At 41.6% G+C, this 21905-nt stretch overlaps 1 protein-coding gene and 1 long non-coding RNA gene across 3 annotated transcripts in view; one reads left to right on the top strand and one right to left on the bottom strand.

Annotated features, from left to right (window-relative positions):
• Window positions 1–3114, bottom strand: part of LOC130107464 (uncharacterized) — a 32768-nt gene extending 29654 nt beyond the window's left edge. The window contains exon 1 of the long non-coding RNA XR_008809814.1: window positions 3089–3114. This is a non-coding gene — a long non-coding RNA (uncharacterized LOC130107464). The remainder of the gene's footprint in view (window positions 1–3088) is intronic.
• Window positions 1–12057, top strand: part of hp1bp3 (heterochromatin protein 1, binding protein 3) — a 45871-nt gene extending 33814 nt beyond the window's left edge. For both annotated transcript variants that reach the window (XM_056272760.1, XM_056272762.1), the window contains 4 exons: window positions 6324–6483; window positions 7872–7983; window positions 8936–9085; window positions 9619–12057. In XM_056272760.1, the coding sequence (XP_056128735.1) occupies window positions 6324–6483; window positions 7872–7983; window positions 8936–9085; window positions 9619–10006 (810 nt within the window). In that variant the 3' untranslated portion in view covers window positions 10007–12057. The remainder of the gene's footprint in view (window positions 1–6323; window positions 6484–7871; window positions 7984–8935; window positions 9086–9618) is intronic.
• Window positions 12058–21905: the final 9848 nt, after the last annotated feature.

Consider the following 21905-nt stretch of genomic DNA (forward strand, 5'->3'; position numbering starts at 1 on the left):
TTGTATTAGTAGTTGACAGTTTTGATGACCTACGCTTTGAACGTTATGTGGTCACTTTTGATAACATTAAGATACTTTGTTGTACATTTCATCACCACAAGTGGTAGGAATGGTTATTAGATTATTGTGATTCACACACTTAGGGGAGGAGAGCTTGGGAGCAATACAACAGGGTAGGGAGACGGTCTCAATGTTATAGACGCAAGTTGTCAATCTGATAATCTATACTATGAGAAATTTCTCTGACTAAACGTATTAACTAAACTAGTTGACTCCACATCTGCACTAGGTTTAAACCTAGCAGGCTCTCTAATCACCTGCAACCTGCTGAATAAATCCCTAGTGTCAAACTAAACATAGACAGCTATCTATATTGCTAGACAAAAGACCAGCACCATCCCCAGTAGGGTGAATGCCGTTCGCTTTCAGCAGGTAAGAAGGCCAGTTATCAACAAAGCCGAATCCCTGCTCATTTCAGTAACAAGCCAGCCAGCAGCTCATTGAGGTGAGCCCACTATACATCTCATCATTACCCCTCACGGGTAAGGGACCAAGGACAGTTAATCGATGCCAACACATCTTTCTGGCAAAATCGAGTGTCCTGACTAGGCTGGCTTTTCTGATCTCTGATTGTTTCATTATAGCATTATTGGTGCCAATATGAATAACTATTGCTGAAAGTAGTGGTGCTGTGTTCCTAGGTTCCCTATTTCTCCCTCTGTGATGCCAGCACCCTAAGATTTCCTCTACGTCACAGAATCTGGCCCCGGGTAAACAGTGAACCAAGGCTGGCGAAGCTAATCTGATATTGTGAGCAATGGAGTCACCTGTCACTAGCGTGTGTTGCTTCACTCCGTCGACAGGAGTGAGAGAGGCACGCTGGCTGGTAGAACTACCAACAAGGCTGGTGAGGGGCAAAAACCAGTTTGCAGTCGGGAGAGGTGACTGCAGGCCAGGCCACATGACTGGTGGCTTGCTCTTGTGACCCTTCCCACACCGACAAACAGAGACAAACTCCGCTGCATCTGCCGACGAGGCTGAGCTAGTGCTAACAATAGCAGATCTGCAGTCAGGTCCAGGGCTAATGCTATCTGGAGTGGCCATCACATGTAACGTAAGCCTAACCAAAAGAAGCTGCTCTAACTCACGGACACGTCTCTCTAGTAGAGACAGCGTATCTGTAACTGCAGAACAGTCACCACACACCATCATTTTAATTAGGCTGCTTTGATTGCAAATGCAATAGAGCTAACTGCAAAGCTGGGCTAAGCTCAAAGCTAGTAACAAACTAGGAAAGAGAGGCTGCCTACTAAACACAAGAGTAATTTGAGAAAGAAAACTAGTGAATCTAGCGATAAGTGAACTAAGCACAGAAAACAGCCAAATCAGTAGGACGAATAAAGAAGTTAGGGCAGAATATAGAGATGGGATAGTAAGAGAATGAACGGTAGTTATTGATCTTACGAAGCCAACTCTCATGAAGGCGGAAGCCGGAAACTGCTGGCAGTGACAAACAGTTTCACCTCATGTCCGAGTTGATGATTACTATGCAGCCATAAGGTTTCATTTCATGCCAGGAAAGAACACTACATGCAACGTTTACTTTGAGAGTGTTGATGGAGAAGTATGGATGGTCACAAGGAGTTACACTTAGTCTTTGTGGATTTAGAGAAAGCATATAACAGGGTGCCGAGAAAGGAGGTATGGTATTGTATGAGGAAGTCAGGAGTGGCAGAGAAGTATGTAAGAGTAGTGCAGGAGATGTGTGAGGGCAATGTGACAGTGGCAAGGTGTAAGGTAGGAGTGATGGATGGGTTCAAGGTGGAAGTGGGATTACATGAAGGATCGGCTCTGAGCCCGCTGTTGTTTGCAATGGTGATGGACAGGTTGACGGACAAAATCGCAGATGTCCGCAGATGACATTTTGATCTGTAGTGAAAGTAAGAAGTGGGATAAGACAGCCTGGAGAGATGGAGGTATGCACTGGAGAGAAGAGAAATGAAAGTCAGGAGCAAGATGGAATGCATATGCATAAAAGAGAGGGAGGACAGCGGAATGGTGAGGTTCCAAAGAATAGAGGTGGGCAAGGTGGATGAGTTTAAATACTTGGGGTCAACCGTTCAATGAAATGGGGAGTGCAGAAGAAAAGTGAAGAAGAACGTGCAGGCAGGGTGGAGAGGATGGAGGATAGTGTCAGCAGTTATTTGCGACAGAAGGGTACCAGCAAGAGTTAAAGGGAAGGTTTACAAGATAGTAGTGAGACCAGCTATGTTGTATGAGTTGGAGACTGTGGCACTAACAAAAACAAAGGATACAGAGTTGAAGATGCTCAGATTTTCATTGTCAGTAACGAAGGAGGACAGGATTAGAAACGAACATATTAGAGGGACAGCTCAAGTTGGACGGTTTGGAGACAAAGCGAGAGAGACAAGCTTGAGATGGTTAGGACATGTGTGGAGGAGAGATACCAGGTATATTAACATAAGGATGCTGAAGATGAGGCTGCCAAGCAAAAGGAAAACAGGAAGGCCAAAGGGGAGGTTTTGTGGATGTGATGAGGGAGGACATGGGACATGCAGGTGGTTGGTGTGACAGAGAAAGATCAGAATCATGTTTATTGGCCATGTAGGTTTGCACATACATATAATTTGACTCCGGTTTCATGGCTCTCTCAGTGTACTTAACATAGAATAATACCACAACACAACAATCTTCAGATATATACACAAGGAATGACTTATACCAGTAGCAGACTGTGTATTTCAGACCTAGGCCTTCAGTGAGACGTCACCTCCTCATAATTACCCAAAGACAGCTGTCATATCACCATGCTACAATGTTTTAGTCGCAAAAGTGGTTATCATCACCATCAAGTTATTTGACACTTTTCACTTTCACAACAGCGGCATCGTGTAGCGGCATCGTGTAGCGACATGGTGTGACATACAGCCTTACTGGAAGTAATCCCGCTGGGCATACTATGCTATCAACAAACTCAACAAACTCATCCCAGCCGGGCCACTGAGCATAAAAACAATCAAACATTAAGCAAATCAACTAAATGTACAAAAAAATACATTTGACTCACCGGTGTTGTCTTTTTGAAGACAAAATCCATTCTCCTTTTTCTGGCTGAAACAGTCGATCACACGGCCATAGAGCACTCCTTTGGCTTTTAAATCCATCAGAATGTCCTTTGGCAATGGAGGCCAATGCTGTGAGTCATGTCTGTCCCGTTGTATTCCCAGAATATGTTTTTATTCTTTTAAGTGCTGAAAATGTCCTTTCAACAGATGCCATGGAAACTGGGACAAGTGAAATGCCGCACATACGTCTTGAAAATGGTGTGACTAATAAATCTGCCACCACATCATTCACGAGTTCTCCTTGAGACATTATTCTCATTCACGGCTAACTAAATCTAAAACACAAACGCTAGCTAACATTAGCCACCAACTACCGCGATGCACTGCAGAATGCAACCACAACAGTTTCAACCACAGACCTAGGCGCTGCTGCTGATTTGCTGAACAATCGGTCACGTAGGCTGTATGCAGCGAAGCCCTTATGACACTGGGCAAGTATAAAAGAATGTGCCCATCCACTACACATCAAAATCTGATTGGTTGAGTAATCTATCAATCCAGTATTAACACCTAACTTATTTAGATAGCGGAGACCTTCACTCGAGATGCCGAAGGCGCTGGCAGGAGGAGTCTTCTCACACGGTTACAACAGAGGGAAAAGCTGATTGGATGATGTGGGGGGTTTTTTTGTACGAGAGACTGCAAGCAGAGTCCCCCGAATTCGTATGTGTAGTCGAAATTGAAATGTAATGCGATATTAACAAATTGATTAGAAGATTGTATTATATTTATGAAAGTGTTTTCCTTTTTCTGTGGAGTCTAAGGCCTTCACTGAAGGCCTAGAAGGCCCTGACGGTTCGCCGCATATTTATACAGGTGAAATAAGAGGTGATAAGTGCAATGGTGCAGAGAATATATCAAGAGATGATGAATAGATGTTAGCAGGATACTTACATACACAGCTGAGGTAGATGTACATGAAAGAGCATACCAGTATATGTACAATGTACAGTACAGTATATACAAAATGGTTGGATTTATTTGAGAGTGTTAAGCGTTCATTTGAATGACAGCCCGCGGAAAGAAACTGTTTTTATATCTGGTTGTTTTGGGGTACAGTGCTTTGTAGTGCCTACCAGAGGGGATGAGTTTTTGTCAGGAGGTGACCAAGGTGTGATGGGTCTGCAGTGATGTTGCCTGCCCATTTCCTGAGTCTGGAGGTGTATAAGTCCTGAATGGGGGGCAGGTTGGCACCAATGATTTTCTTTACAGACTTAACTGTCCATTGTAGTCTGTCCCTGTTCTGTTTGGTGGCTGATCCAAACCAGACAGTGATGGATGTGCAGAGGGCAGACTGGATTATTGCAGTGTAGCACTGAAACAGCAGTTCCTGAGGCAGGTTGAATTCCTTGAGCTGGCAGAGAAAGTACATCCTCTGCACACATCCCTGGGTTGCGCCAGTGCTGATTGTGTGGGTGCTGGATGTGAATTTCCCTAGCCTCACCCACTGTCTCCTGTCTGTAAGGAAGTTTTAATCCACTGGCAGATGGGGGATGATACAGTGAGTCTGGAGTGGAAGAAATCTGGGACAATGGTGTTGAACGTTGAGCTGAAGTCCACAAACGGGACCCTTGCATAGGTCCCTGGGGAGTCAAGGTGTTAGAAGATGTAGTGCAATTCCATACTGACTGCATCCTCCACTGATCTGTTTTCTCGGTAGGCAAACTGCAGGGGGTCGAGCAGGGGGCCTGTGATTTCCTTCAGGTGGGCCAACACCAGTCTCTCGAAGGATTTCATGACCACAGACATTAGAGCAATGGGTCTGTAGTCATTTAATCCTGTGATATGGGATTTATTGGGGACTGGGATGATAGTGGAGCTCCTCAAGCAGGAGGGGACTCCACATGGCTCCAGTGATCTGTTGAAGTTCAGTGTAAAAATGGGGGCCAGCTAGTCAGCACAGACTTTAAGACAGGAGGGTGACATACCATCTGGGCCCGGTGCCTTGCTGGTCTTCTGTCTCTGGAAGAGCTGGTGCATGTCCTCAACACAGGTCCTGAGTGCAGGTGGGGGTTTGGTGGGGAGGGGGAGAGTGGCTGGCAGGGCGTGTAGTTGGTTGTGTTGTGGCCAGACAGGATGAGGAGTGTGAAGATTTGCTGTTCAAACCTGCAGTAAAACCCATTTAAGTCATCAGCCAGTTGATGGTTCCCTGCTGTGTGCGGGGGATGGTCTCCTTTAGTTGGCAATGTCTTTAGAACTGCTCCAGATTGATGATGGGTCGTTGGCAGAAAACCCGTTTTTCAACTTTTCAGAGTAGCACTTTTTTGCCACTCAGATTTCCTTTGTGAGTGTATTTCTGGCTTTGTTATACTGGATCCTATCTCTACTCCTGTAGGCTTCCTCTTTGGCCTGATGAAGCTGCCTGAGTTTTGCTGTGAACCGGGGCTTATTGTTGTTAAAGGTACAGAAAGTTTTGGTGGGCACACACATGTCCTTACAAAAGCTGATGTAAGATGTCACAGTGTCAGTTAGTTCATCCAGGTTGCGGGGATGCTGGAGCCTATTCCAGCAGTCATTGGGCAGCAGGCGGGGAGACACCCTGGACAGGCCGCCAGGCCATCACAATCACAGGGCCCACACACACACACACACACCCATTCATACCTAGGGACAATTTAGTACGGCCAATTCACCTGACTTGCATGTCTTTGGAATGTGGGAGGAAACCCACGCAGACACGGGGAGAACATGCAAACTCCACACAGAGGATGACCCGGGATGACCCGCCAAGGTTGGACTACCCCGGGGCTTAAACCCAGGACCTTCTTGCTGTGAGACGACCGTGCTAACCACTGCGTCAGCGTGCCGTTCGACATTTAACATGCTGTCTGTATTTTGGCAGTTTGTGGCTGAGATTTGTAGAGATTAGGGAGTGTGGATATTTGCGCTCCATATTTGTAATTTGATCAGCCAGGTGCAAAGGAAGAGATGGAAACCGATGATCCACTGTGGCTACCCCTAATGGGAGCAGCCAAGTCCCCAACACATTTTAGCTGCATCTACACAGAGATTTAAATGTGGATAAGAGTAACCAGTTGGCTTTTGATCATTCCACAAGCATTGTAATGCAAGGCATAATTATTCTTGTGTCCTTAGTATTATAACATCGCAGCTCACTCTTTTCTCCTTATTTACTCCTCTTTGACTTTGTCATTCTTTTCTGTCTCCCTGTCACAGCTGAAACGCATAGGCGACAAGGTCCTACTGAAGGGCGGGGACTTGGAGGATGCCATCACAGCTGCCATCACAGCTATGAATGAACCCAAAACCTGCAGCACCACCAGTCTACGCAAATACCTAATTGGCACCAACAAGGACAGCAAGGAGTACCGCCTAGGTAAGACCTCACTCTCCCTTTTTATCTTTTATTTCCATGGTTTGCTTCTCTGGATTAAAGCTAACCAACCACAAATCAGATTCACATGGAAAAAGGTGTCTGGGACATTTTAGTAGGTTTGATTTTCACATTAAACATCTACCTTACGGTTTAGCATGACACCATACCACTGATTTATAATAAACTCTGAATAAATAACATAATGATAAAATAGCCACTAAGGCTGAAACCAACAGAAATTCTTCGGCAGCGATATTTGTACTCCTTTAAAATTTTAATTCCATCTGGGTTTTCTGCCAGCTTGTTACTATGACTAGATGTGCAGCATATGGCTGCAAGACAACAGATAAAAAAGGCAGGGAACTCATACACAGGTGATGGCAACATTGGAGTACATGGTAATTTATCATTTTTGTTTGTAATGTTATTTTGATGTAAATGGTTAACTGCATATTTTGAGATCTAACAGGGCTTTCCACAAGGATATGGAGTAGCTAGCTAGGGGAGTATGGGGCATGCTACCTGGAGAAAAAATTTAGCTATAAAAGCCCACATTTGGAGGCCTCTGGTACATTTTAATGCCACTATTCCATTATGTACACTGATCTTAATTATTGCATATTTTAATGAGTTTGCCTACCCAACTGTAAACATGTAGTCTACATTTTCCTTATATGACTGACCTGTTACTTTGACACCATTGCTTGTTTTAGTGTGTGTTTTCAATGCATCTTGAGAAGGCTCTGCTGTAAAAATTGCAATGTAAATAAAGATAATTTATTCATTCATTAAGCCCATAAACATCTGTGTGGCGTATATGAAAAATTCAGCAATTTCAGTGGACTTCTTGTGTTTTCGGAAGTAGCCCATCTAAAGAGGATGTCCCGCCTGTGCAATCATTGCAATTTTTAATATGTTTTGTCATCAATTATTTTGCTAATATTTGTCAGACACTGAAGACGACTCTCTGCTCTCTACTCTGCAAGACACAACCTCTCAGCTGAGCGTGCACACACACACATTCATATAGAGCATGTGGGGGCAGCACTGATACAGACAGATGGGCACGTTTCTCCATCATCATGCTCGCATTTTTTTGAAGCGGAGGCTAGTGGTCGTAAATGTACACACATAGCGAATCACAACTTGTTAAAGTAGCCAGCTGGACTTAAATTAATAGTCGGCTGTTTGGCCAGCGCTTATGGAAAGCTCTGTTCTAATGGTATTTGATGAAAAGTATAGTTTAAAAAAAAACCTTTGTTGGCAAAACAGCAACATATGTTCACTGGTTATTGTAGAGACACAGGATGATACATTTCAGTTCGTTTTCAAGGCATATAGTGTTTTGGAATAGAACTATTCATTATTATTGCCATTCATTCATTTAGTGGCCAATCTAAGGAAGACCCTGACAAAGTGTAAAATGCTGGGCTGGATGGAGCAGATCACTGGGAGTGGATTCAATGGGACCTACCAGCTTTCATTCCCCTACTATCCCAGGTACATACAACACTCAGTAAAATAAAAAGCCATTATTTTGCACTGACTCTATAAGAGATTAGTGCCACGTCCATATTTTCTGCATAATATGCCTCCAGTGTTACCATGTTAGTTGTTTTATGCCCCATTTGCCTATATTCATTTTTATTTATATCCTATTTTATCCTATGATCTGCTGCTGCATGGGTTACAGTTACCCAGACAAGTCATTTTTTTAAGTCTGATCAATATCGAGTGGGAGTTACACAAGCTTTTTGTGTGGACATCCACAGTATACTCATCTCTACTCTTCTCCTCTCCTCATCTTCAACTTCATTACTAGGGTGGATTCTTTCAGGGAGATATAAAATACATTTTCTGAAAGAGCATGTGATCCAAATATTTTATGCCTTTTTAAAATTGTAGTGCCTACATTACTAATTTGGTGAGAGAGCCTTTAGACAGAATTAACATTTGCTCAACAACCGTTGTCTGGGGTGTCTGCTGGATCTCTTTTATTTCACTTTCTAAGATTGTATTAAATATGATTAAATGGAGCATTTGTGTATGTACTGTTTATTTTCCAGCAAGCTTTATTTCCATGAGACACTTATCTACAGTTCAAGTGTGTTTTTTCCAGTTTTCAAATTGGTCTTAATTTTCAGTTAAAAGATTTAATAAAAATGTCTTAAATTCCTTTAGCTTTGGCATTCAACTTGGGGAGACATAATGGGACCAACTGCAACCATTCTATTATTAAGTTTGTTAAGTGGATAAACAACAGCATTGGTTACCACAAGCCCAAGCAATTATTTTTCACCTATATTTTGAAAAATCACTGTGTCATGAATTGTTCTCAAGTCCCAAACTATTGTGTGATCAACCCTGAATTCAGCAAATAGGCCCACATTATACCTGGCAGACCAGTTTTTGAATTGGCTATCAAATCTTCCTCTCTGATGTTTTGTTATAGCCCAGCCATCCTGTACCCTGATAAGGTCATAGCACCACAGAAGAAAAAAGAGAATGCCCCCAAGCAAGGGAAGATGCCTGATTCTTCCGAGGAGGAAGAATCTGAAGAAGAGGAGCAGGAGTCAGATGATGACACTCCTACCCCTAAGCGGTAGGTCCCAGATAGAGTTGCAGTACTCGTATATGGACTTGTTCTTGAGTCCAGTCTCGAATTTGCATTTTGAAGTTCTTGGTCTTGTCTTGGACTTCGCAGCAATGATCAGTACGGACTGACAATTTTTCAAGAGTGGTCAAGCACAAGACTTACATTTTTTTTTTTTAATTAATATCAAACTTCTCTTGAGGAGATTAAAAAAGGGCAATCTGATCTAATTTGTCTCTGAAATTTTTACTTTTACTATGAAGACTGAGTACTACATTTAAAGTTATGTTTAATAAGTCTTTATGCAAGTTTTGGTATTCTTGGACTTGACCCAAACTATATAAGCTTAGGTCTCGAACTTGATTTGTGTTCACCCCCGAAAGACTTAGTCTGTACTTGATCTCACCATAGTTGGTCTTGACTATAAATCTATTCCCAAATTAACCTTGGATCATTTAAGGACCGTTTTCTGCAGTCTCCACAATTTGTGATTGAAATTACCCCCCATAGTAAATGCAAGCATGTTCAATGTTTATTCTTAGGAAATCTCAGAAGAGGCCAACATCCAGAGCACCGAGGCTTTTCCCGAACAAGAGGCCAAAAAGTCAGCCAAGAGCTATGGGCAAGAGATCTGTCCCCAAAAAGCGATCTGCATCTCCAGCCAAGAAGTCTGTATCACAGGCAAAGAAACCAGCTCCATCAGCAAGGAAGCCTGCAGCCTCCAAGAAGGCATCCACACCACCAGTTAAAGCGACACCTGTCAAGAGAGCAGCTCCAGCGAAGAAGCCCAAGACGCCTGCTGTTAAAAAGCTAGCCAAAAGTGCTACCAAGCGACCTGCTCCCCAAAAGTCATCCCCCGAGGAGCCGGCAGCCAAAAAGGAGTTGAAAGCCAATCTGTCTACTCGCCGCTCCCAGAGAGGGAAAGTCTGAGCCCAACAGTGCCCAAACCACAGAAAGAATTTCTTTCTCTTCCTCTAGTTCTCAGTGCTCTCTTTGTGATTGTTTTCCCCCTTTTTGAGGGGGGTATAGTTTTTTTTTTTGGTTTTTTTTTTTTTTCTGGTACAATAGAATTTTTTTTTTCATTAAGTAAGTTCACTGTACATTGAGAGTGTCTGGGTTACATTTTAACTCCTGTTTAAACACCTTATGTAGAAAAGCTCAGTTAGGGTTCTTGTTAAGGAAGCGATGGTATGAGAAACCATCCTGGGTTGAGTTTTTTTTTTTTTAACCATAACAGCTATCTGTTCCCTTTCTCACACCTCTTCTCAGTACGCATAGCAGACATCCAACATAATGTAGGTAGAGCCATGTGTTGACATGTCTTCTCAGTTGTATTTTTCTAAATATATCCTTCCTTATCTGCTCTCAGATCTTGGCAACACACATTCCTAATATCAAATACACCAAGATATCAGAAACTCTCCTTAAAAAATGCTATCAACTTTAAGATTAAAACTTTATTCAAACTGATAATATTAATACTAGTGTTTTTTTAAGAGCTGATGCTTAAGTTCTTATTCATGTGTCCTGGAGTAGAGATTTTTTTTTAATGTCTGCGTGATACTATAGGCCCTGTTGACTTCAGAATGACATTTATTGAAAAATCACAGAGTGTTGAATCAGTTCAACTTTCTGTGATATTCTTACCTGGATTATTGAGCATGTATAAAGACATTTATTGAAATATGGTTCCAATGAAAATATGGTTCCAATGAAAATATTCATTGGAACCATTGGGCCAGTTGGTGAAAAGTTGAAGACCTTTTTTTTTTTTTTTTTTTTTTGGAGGTTACATAGTAAGAACACATCATGTAGTATTAATTTCAGCGGCACGGTGGCCCAGTGGTTAGCACTGTTGCCTCACAGCAAGAAGGTCCAGGGTTTGAACCCCAGGCCGTCCCATCCTTTCTGTGTGGAGTTTGCATGTTCTCCCTGTGTCTGCGTGGGTTTCCTCCGGGTGGTCCAGTATCCTCCCACCATCAAAAAGACATGCATGTTAGGGTTAATACTCCTGCGTGTGCCCCTGACCAAGGCAACGGGAAGAAGAACTGGAGTTGGTCCCCGGGCGCTGCAGCTGCCCACTGCTCCTCTACAATAGGATGGGTTAAATGCAGCAAACAAAATAATTTTAAGAATACAATTTGTTGTAAGAATACAATGACAAAATAAAGTGGCTTTCTTTCTTCTAGTATTAATTTTAAAACCATATTGTTGTATTCAAATGTCCCTATTTTGATGTGTGTAAACAAGCTAGTACATTAACTAGCCTATTGCTTTATAGGTCTGAGACAGTTGCACAAAGTTGTAAGAATTGTGTGCATTGTAGATAAGATAAAAGAGGGTAATAGCTCATACATAAACTGCATGCATGTACCCATTGTGTTGTTAAAGCTTTTTTCCAAGTCATTAATAAAATGGCTATATTTGTAATCAGCTGCTCTTTACTTTTCTGACAGAGGACTGTGTTGCACAGTGATTCTTTCCCTATCATTACTTCTGGTAGACAGTAAGGTCAAATGTTTGACTGTTAACAATTTAAAGTTGGGGTAGTCCTTTTTTATGGCGTCATTGGGCAAAAATTCCATAATAACCTTCAGCATATTATAATTCAAGTGAGGAAAACCTGAATCTGAAAGAAAACTAGACTTCTGTACCTCCTCTTGGCTCTGTATTGAGGCTTTAAAAAAAAGCTAGTCAAGGATGGAAGATTTTAGTCAGCTACGAGTCATTTCAGAGTGAGGGTGTTCCTACTGGCTGTTCTACAAATGCAGATGTGCACATACGCGATCAACTTGCATCAACCCTGCCCCTCCGGTTGTTCATGGTTGTAAATGTAACTAAAAATCAACCAAACTGACACAAAATGGCTGTTTCACATGAGCAATATTAGTGTAACTAAGATTCACTGAAAAAATATTTTACATGGATACCACTGGTGGTGAATTGTACAACAAAGTATCTAATAAACTACAGAATCAAACATCTAATGTTATCAAAAGTGACCTCATAATGTTCAAAGCGTATGTCATCAAAACTGTGAGCTACTAATACAAGGTGTCTAATTCCAATTAATATTTCACCTGCTGGTAGCTCTAATGTTCTGCCTACTACTAATCACTTCAACAAGATGCTTAAATTTGGTTTCATAAATATCAGATTACTGTCTACCAAAGTCTTATTAATATATGATCTGATGCTTGAACATAGTTTTGATATGATTGGGTTATGTGAAACATGGCTGAAACCAAATGTTTTCCTTCGCTTAAATGAAGCTTCCCCACCTGACTATAGTACTTATGCCCATGTAACTCAGGGAAATAAAGTAGGGGTGTTGCCTTAATATAGAAGTCTATTTTCAATCTGACTTCTAGAGTTGAATCTAAATTCCAATCTTTTGAGGCTGTTGTTCTGGGTCCATCTCCTTCAGCCACGAATAGACTTGGCTCAGTCCACATTGTGATACTCTATCGACCTCCTGGCTCTTACTCACTATTTCTTGGAGAATTTGTCTCAGGCCTTGTTTCTCATTTTGATGAGATTCTAATTATTGGTGAGTTCAATATCCATCTGAATAAGGCTGCTGATATTCGAAGTAAAGCCTTTCTGGCAAGTGTTGATCCTTTTGGGTTCGCTCAGTTTGTGCAAGCGTCGACTCATTGCAGTGGTAGCACCCTTGATTTGGTTTTATCTAAAGGGATAGCTGTTTCCTATCTGAATGTCTTGCCAACCACATATGCTGTGTCATATAATTTTCTCATCAAATCTGAAGCATTGTTGGCCTGCCCTCTTAATGTCGTTACAGATGTAATTGCCACTCACCACATTGGTCCATCCACCGTAGTTGCATTTGGTCAGCAACTGCCTTAAGTCTTGGCTCCTTTCACTGTAGAGACTGACTGTGTTGAAAATGTCACTAGTGACTTAAATGTGGCCCTCTCTAGTTTTCTCAATTCAGTGCCACCTCTCACTACCAGAGCTAGGTGACTAAAGAGGCCTACACCCTAGTTAAACGACAAGACGCGTGCTCTTAAGTGGGTCTGCAGGAGATTGGAACGTAAATGGTGAAAATCAGAAGTTTTTTACCCATCTTGGCATGAGTGTTTATTGAAATACAAGCGTGCTTTATCTGCTGCAAAAGCAGCGTATTTCTCGCTTAATCAATATTAATAAATATAACCCCAGATTTCTCTTGTGACACTATCTAAACTTATTAAAAAGCAGCCATCTATTAGCTGCTCACATTCACGGCCCATGAGTTTCTAGATTTTTTACGCAATAAGGTTGATGAGATCATAAACAAAATTAATTCTTCAACTCCAACTACTCCTGCAGATCCTGTCTTACCAAATTCATATCTATACAATCAGTCAGCGATAGTTTCATATCGCCCGATACTTGGACTAAGCTCATGTCAGCTTCTAAACCAACTACCTACTTGACCCTTTAACAGCAATACTTTTTAAAGACCTCTGGCCTTTCCTGGGACATACAATGCTAGACATTGCTAATTTATCACTACTGGCACTCTTCCCAGCAGTTTAAGACAGCTGTGGTTGAACTTCTACTTAAAAAAACGCACCTCGGTCCAGGGTCTCTTAACAACTATCGACAAGTCTCCAATCTTGCATTTGTTTCTAAAGTACTAGAGAGAGTTGTGTATCAACTTTCAACCATAGAGAAGAAAACTATCTATATGAACCTTTTCAATTGGCTTTGAGGGCCTGTCATATCACTGAAAATGCTCTGACCAGAGTGAATGATCTTCTACTAGCTATGGACTCTGATTCCACTTCTGTGCTTCTACTACTGGACCTCAGTACAGCCTTTGACGCCATTGATCACTGTATACTGTTAGAGAGAATACAATGTAAGGAGCACCCGGAGAAAACCCACCACAGAAACGGGGAGAAGATGCAAACTCCACACAGAGGACGACCTGGGATGACCCCAAGGTTGGACAACCCTGGGGTTCGAACCCAGGACCTACTTGCTGTGAGGCGACAGCGCTAACCACTGCACCACTGTGCCACCCAAAAGAGTGGGGTAACTGACCGGATACAATTGGGGAAAAAAAGGGGGAAAATATTAACTATACCCATCCCTACATATTAGCTTAATTTCCCTACGGGGATCATTAAAGTATGTGAAAATCTACAGAAGAAAAAAAAAATCCTAGTCGAAAGAAGCTGTCTCATTTCCTCATATCCTCATTTCAATGGTCAAAGGAAGATAGCCATGCTGCTCACTATTCCCGGTCCCAAAGCATTAGAAGTCTTCAACACTTTTATGTTTGCTCAGGCAGGAGACAAATATAAGTACGAGGTTTTAAAGAAATTTGATGACTACTGCCTGTTGAAGACAAATGAAACCTTTGAATGATATGTGTTTTGCTCGCATATGCAGCATCAATGGGAGTCATTTGATAGGTACCTCACAGACCTCAAGATAAAAGTTAAATCATGCAATTTCAATGAACTAAGAGACTCTGATTCTTGACCACATAGTCTTTGGAACAAATGACAAATGGATCCGAGAAAAGTTACTGAGAGAAATGGCGCTCACATTGGATACAGCAGTAAACATACACTATATGTACAAAAGTATTGGGATACACCTCTTTATCAGTGAAGTCAGGTGTGTCATTCAGACCCATTGCCACAGGTGTATAAAATCAAGCAGCTAGCCACGCAGTCTGCATTTACAAACATTTGTGAAAGAATGGGTCTTTCTGAAGAACACAGTGAATTCAAGCGTGGTACTGTCATAGGATGCCACCTTTGCAATAAGTCAGTTCATGAAATTTCCATGGTCAACTGTAATTGGTATTATTGAAAAGTGGAAGCGTTTAGGAACAACAGCATCTCAGCCACGAAGTGGCAGACCACGTAAAGTCACACAGTGGGGTCAACGAGTGCTGAGGCACATAGTGCATAAAAGTCGCCAACGCTCTGTTGACTCAATAACTGCAGAGTTCCAAACTTCCTCTGGCATTAACATAAGCACAAAAACTGTGTCAAGCCACTCCCGAACCAGGGACAACGTCAGAAGCGTCTTACCTGGGCTAAGGAGAAAAAGAACTGGACTGCTGGTCAGTGGTCCAAAGTCATCTTTTCAGATGAAAGTAAATGTTGCATTTCATTTGGAAATCAAGGTCCCAGAGTCTGGAGGAAGAGTGGAGAGGCACAGAATCCAAACTGCTTGAAGTCCAATGTGAAGTTTCCACAGTCAGTGATGATTTGGGGTGCCATGTCATCTACTGGTGTTGGTCCACTGTGTTTCATCAAGCCCAGAGTCAACACACATGTCTACCAGGAGATTTTAGAGCACTTCATGCTTCTGTCTGCTGACAAGCTTTATAGAGATGCTGATTTAATTTTCCAGCAGGACTTGGCACCTTCCCACAGTGCCAAAACTACCATGGTATTACTGTGCTTGATTGGCCAGCCAACTTGCCTGACCTGAACCCCATAGAGAATCTATGGGGTATTGTCAAGAGGAAAATGAGAGACACCAGACCCAACAATGCAGACAAGCTGAAGACCGCAATCAAAGCAACCTGGGCTTCCATAACACCTCAGCAGTGCCACATGCTGATTACCTCCATGCCACGCTGCACTGATGCAGTAATTCGTGCTAAAGGAGCCCCGACCAAGTATTGAGTGTATAAATGAACATACTTTTCAGAAGGTCTACATTTCTGTATTATACATCCTTTTTTTGATTGGTCTTACGTAATATTCTAACATTTTGAGATACTGGATTTTTGATTTTCATGAGCTGTAAACCATAATCATCAAGATTAAAACAAAAAAGGCTTGACATATTTCACTTTATGTGTAATGAATCTAGAATATATGAAAGTTTCACTTTTTGAATTAAAATGCACCTGTATATGCCGGGCTAGTGAGGTAGCGAGGCAGCATATAAAGACATTTGACGAAAACACACATGGAGCAGCCAGTCACGGGGGCTGGGGCAGTGGACACCCTGAAACATGTATAACCACTATGCAATGATTAAAATAATACATGTCATATTATCCATTCACTCTTTTTTTTTTTAAACAATAAAGTCTTCTAACTTAGATGGCCTGACCATGCGGCCACTGCGAGTGGTGTAAGACGGTTCAGCCGGGGCAGGAGAAGGGGGCTTGCTGTCATCAGCACACCAGCAGCATCTGGAGGAGGGCAAGAATGAGGAACTGGCACAGCCACTGGAACAGGCTGGGCAGGACTACTCCTCATTTGAAAATGCGTCTTGGCACATATAGGGGTGGCAGGACTGTAAGGGAGTGTGCCAGACAATATAGTGAGGGTAGGTTGGTGTGGCACCTGACCCAAACTCACATAAGGTGACTTTGAGGTACTGGAGTTGACTGGGCCAGTAGGCAAAGTTCCCTTGAAAGCTTTGAGCTGGGTATGGTGAACTATTCATTTCTGCAAAGCTTCATGGATCTGTGATTTCATACCTCAAACCTGGACTGACATCCTTGTCCATCCATCTCATAGTGATGAATGGTCCTTTCCATCTGGGTACCAATTTGTTCATTCGATGAGCTGGATCATCAAGCAGCACAAGATCTCCCACCTTTTCATACACAACTCAATTTACACATTCCGTGACTGAAAAGGAGCAGGGAGAAGAAAATCTTATTTTGCCTGCCCCTTACTCAAACCTAAATAAACAACAGAATAGATGGTCTGTCAGTCAGTTACTCAACAACTAATACTTACAGCAACATGAGCAATGAAAAAGAATCAAAAAGCCATTCATAATAATTCACCATCGAAAACCCATTACCTCACAACTCCATATTGTCTCCATATTATTCTTTCCTTAACCATTTTCTTGAACTGAAAGATATTTATACAAGCCTTTAGATCGTTCTCTAAAGAATTCCATGGTGTTACGCCACATACTGAAATACACATGTGCTTTAAAGTAGTGCATGCATACTGATGATTAAAATGAAACTTCCTTCTATGGTCCTCATCCTCTGAACTAAAAACAAATATTTTTTTGTAAATCTTCTGGTAATACTCTGCTTTTTGCCCTGAACATAACTAACAATGTCTGTAACTCAACTAAATCTTTAAGTGTTATTAATCCTGACTTAATAACAGTCCGTTGGTGTGTTATCTTGGATCCACTTCATGAATAATTCTTACTGCTCTTTTCTGTAATATAAACAATGGCTTTATGTTGCTCATGCACATGTTGCCCCACACTTCCACACAGTAACTGAAATATGGCAAAATAAGTGAACAGTACAGAATTCGCATTACCTTGTAATCTAACACGTACTTTGCTTTGACCAATACAGAAATTTTCTTAAACACCTTTGTTTTTACATATGCTGTATGAGATTTCCATGTCAGTTTGTCATCCATTATTATACCCAAAAATCTAAACTCAGATACTCTTTCAATATCAACTCCGTCTATAGACAGTAAAACATTTTCATCCTTTTTCTGTTTAGCAAAAACCATAAACTTAGTTTGATTCAAAAAACATTTTTTGGGGGGGGGGATTTTTCCCCCCCTTTATCTCCCCAATTGCCTCTGGCCAATTACCCCACTCTTCTGAACTGTTTCAGTCACTGCTCCACCCCCTCTGCTGATCCGGGGAGGGCTGCAGACTACCACGTCTCCTCCAATACGCGTGGAGTCGCCAGCTGTTTCTTTTCACCTGACAGTGAGGGGTTTCACCAGGGGGACGTAGCGCGTGGGAGGATCACGCTATTTTCCCTCCCCCGAACAGGTGCCCTGACTGACCGGAGGAGGCGCTAGTGCGGCGACCAGGACACATACCCACATCTGGCTTCCCACCCGCAGACACGGCCAATTTTGTCTGTAGGGATGCCCGACAATTTTAACCCAGCATGTACAAGGATGCTGAGTTAAAATGACCTGGAAGTTTGGTCTATTTATCTTTTCAATTAAGTTATTATTTCCAGGTTTTTGCACAGGTAAAAAAGTACATTATTTACACGTTATGAGTACATAATAGTGAAATAGGGTCAGATGCTACCTCCGTGTTTCAACTAATGAACTGACAGCTAAACCCTGCGATGTTACTTAGTCCAGCCCCTTTGTGAAATCTTACAATCGGCATTCATAAAGATTAAGGGAAAGTTGTGCATTCCATGCTAAAAAAAAAAACAAAACTGGCTGGGTAAAAACAACCCAGCTGCAGGGTGAGCTAAGAAATCACAGTGGCTTAGCATATTTGCAATTACAAGGTGCTAGTTGTTAAAGCTAAACAAAGTTTAACAAAACAGTCATCACAAACAAAGTATTATTTTTTTGCATTTGATAATGAGCGCATTCACAATCACTCAAAATCAGCACGCGTAGAAACAGCTGTTTACGCCATCTCATCCAGCGCTCTCTCTCTGACTGTCCCTTACTTCCCTGTCGTTTTCCTAATGTGTAGATGGCTACAGTGGGGGGAGGATAGGGAATTCGAGCCGAAATGTTGTATTTAAAAACGAAAAGCAGTCTGAAACCGACATGTTCTGTCTTCTGTCAAGCTCCCCCGCTTCGTATCGATACTGTCACAGCGCTGCACCAACAAACAAACTCCGTTTTCCGATGCATTTTGAAAACTGCTGGCCAGTACGGTCAGAAGAATTACTATTTTTTAAGTTGTTCAGTTCAATGAAACAGCTGAGTTAAAGTGACCCAGTCGCTGGGTAGATTAGGTCACATTCGGTGGAGGAGCAGAGGGACACTGTCTTCAACCAACAATTCTGGGTTATTTTCTGTAACCCAGCAGCTGGGTTACAGAAAACAACCCAGAATGAGTTAAAATAACCACAAAATATGGTCAAGCAGCCTCAACCTAGCGTTTGGATTGAGAAAATAACCCAGCATTTTTTAGAGTGTAACAGTAATAATCGACAACTCTGTGATTTCACAAACTGTGGCATCAGCCAACATTCTTGGTGTTACGTTTGATCCCAGCCTTTCCTTTGACAAGCACATTAAAGAAATCACCAAGACTGCCTTTTTTCACTTATGTAACATATAGTTTAAATTTGGTCTTTCCTGTCCATGGCTGATGCAGAGACTCTAATACATGCATTTGTTTCATGCAGACTTGATTACTGTAATGTTCTGTTTTCAGGTCTGCCACATGCTAGTACTAAAAGTCTTCAGATGGTTCAGAATGCTGCAGTTAGAATCCTAACTAAAACTAGGAAATTTGACCATATTACACCAATTCTTGCCTCCCTTCATAGGCTTCCTATCCATGTTAGATCAGACTTCAAGGTGCTTCTGCTGACTTATAAAATCCTAAATGGGTTGGCCCCATCTTACCTATCTGATCTCCTTAAACTGTACATTCCATCTTTAGCTCTCCGCTCTCAAAATACAGGGCTCCTGTGTGTACCCAAAGTTAAAAAGAAGTCAGCTGGTGGCAGGGCCTTCTCCTATTGGGCTCCGTTCTTGTGGAATAACCTGCCTGCTGCCATCAGACAATCAGAGTCTGTTCAGTCCTTTAAATCCAAACTTAAAACTCATCTTTTTGCCTTAGCCTACAATTAGTTGCCTTTAAGTTGAGTGCTTCACAACCTGTACTGTATGACGGATCAGTTACTGTTTCAATGAATTTACCCACCACTGTTCTGCCGATGAGATTATAGCATATAGATTATTGACTATTGCAAACTGATCTCTTCTCTCGCATGTCTTTTCTCTCTCTCTCTGAACGATATCTTCTCTTTTCTCTTTTTCTGTGTGTGAATGATGTAATGTTGTGTGCACGTGTAGTCTGTCCTTCTCCCAGGTCTCCATGGTGATGGTGGTCACCACCTGGACACTGCTTGGTATTCCCCGCATCACATGTTCTTTTTATATATCTTATAAAGCCATATAATTTTGTTATCCCGCTTCAATGTTATATCCTTCTCTCACTAAGATGTGTGACTTTTTTTTTTTTAAATTTTTTTTTACATGGTGATGTTGGCCGCGTGGCTGTTCCGATGGCTGTTCCGGTGGTGTCTGGACACCGCTTGGCATCCTCCTCATCATATTCTTCATGTATTTTATAATTCCATTACAATTCTGTTATACTCTTTCAATGTTGTATTCTGTAAATTGTGTAAACACAACATCCATTGCACGTTGTCCGTCTTGGGAGAGCGATCCCTCCTCTGTTGCTCTCCCTGCGGTTTCTTCCTATTTTTTCTCTCTGTTAAAGCTTTTTTTTTTTAGGGAGTTGTTACTTATCCGATGCAAGGGTCTAAGGACAGGATGTTATGTTGCTGCAAAAACCCTTGAGACAAATTTGTAATTTGTGACATTGGGTATACAAAGAAACTAAGAATTTTGACTTGACTTGACTTGACTTGACATACTGTCGACAGGAAGTAGATGCATTTTCTCACATGCGTCACAAACAACTCGGGTTTCCGGTATGGACCGGGCAGTGACAGTCATAATAATTTTAGCGTAAAAAAGGCTTTCGTGTTTTTTTCCCAGAATTTTCAACAAAAGGCGGCTAGATAAGCAGGAAAACCCCCCATTTTACTGAAATGAAAATAAGTTTATTTGCATCTCAATCAGTCTGGAAAATTGCTCATTTCGTTGTACACAAGGTTACACCAGCATATATATAGTTTACTTCACACTTCTACCGAAATGCTATATGGAGAGCTGCTAAGAATTCATCCTACTGAAAGACTAAAGGTCTACAATTTGGTGAAGGTCTCTCGAAGGGTGAACGTGAAAGCGCCTGCAGAGGGAAAGGTAGCTTATTTTGTTGGAGCCAGAGCATTCATCCAGGGCCAGGATGAATTGACATCTAGAGGTTAACCTACTCCTCTGTAAGCAAATGGTCAGCCATCTTCCGCACATGCTCCGTCTTGTTTTTGTTTTGTTTTGGTGAATTAAATTCTCAGGGACTAGCAGTTGTCAAAGCCTATTTAGAGGTCAACAGAGCACTTTTTTTTTCTTTTGCTTTGAGACTTTTATTCTGAACTAGATGATGACAGGAATATTTCAGTTTTATTACCAAGACCTTTCTGTCTTTTTCAGCGTAATGGTGCAGCTTCAACATATTTGTTCTACTTTAAGTCTTTATTACTAATACGTTGTTCTATTGTTCGTTCTTCGTGTTTTTATGTCATGTTCTATGCCAGGGGGTTAAGAGATAATGTCAAACGTAAGGCCTTATTTTTGTTTGCAAAAAGTTTCAAAACTGATTTTGTATTTTTTCCAAGAGTCCCATTCTTTTCCCAGTGATACCACTTTTTGGAGATCACAATGGGACAACGATATATGGCTATATCATGGAACAGAAAGATCTGCAGGGGTCTCATCTTTGAAAAATAATTATGATGGTGTTATTTTGCACTGTGAGTGTGACCCAGAGGGTCATTTCATCTGCCAAGTCTTAAACTGCATCAATACTACCCTTATCATAACAAATATCTATGGGTATAATTCAAAGTCTAGTAATGATGTCCTACTAATGGACCTAGAATGCAAGCTTAAACAGTGGCTATCTAAATATCCAGGTGCTTACTTGCTAATAGGAGGAGACTTTAATGTTGTTTTAGATGAAGCTGTTGACAGGTGGCCCCCATGTCAAAGTTCTAATCAAAATTCCTCTTTAAAGCTGTTCATGGATAGATCTGATATTGTAGATATATGGAGAGAGGAATTTAAAATTGACAGAGTTTATACTTGGAGCAACAGGGTGGCTCTATCATGCTTAGATTACAGGCTTGTTTCTAAAAACTTGCCTAAGGATTTGTCAAGGTGATGGCAACTCCACTTACAGACCACAAAGCCATCTACATTAATGTCAGACTTGTATCTGA

This window comes from Lampris incognitus, chromosome 2 (assembly GCF_029633865.1).
Source record: "Lampris incognitus isolate fLamInc1 chromosome 2, fLamInc1.hap2, whole genome shotgun sequence".
Lineage (NCBI taxonomy): Eukaryota > Metazoa > Chordata > Actinopteri > Lampriformes > Lampridae > Lampris > Lampris incognitus.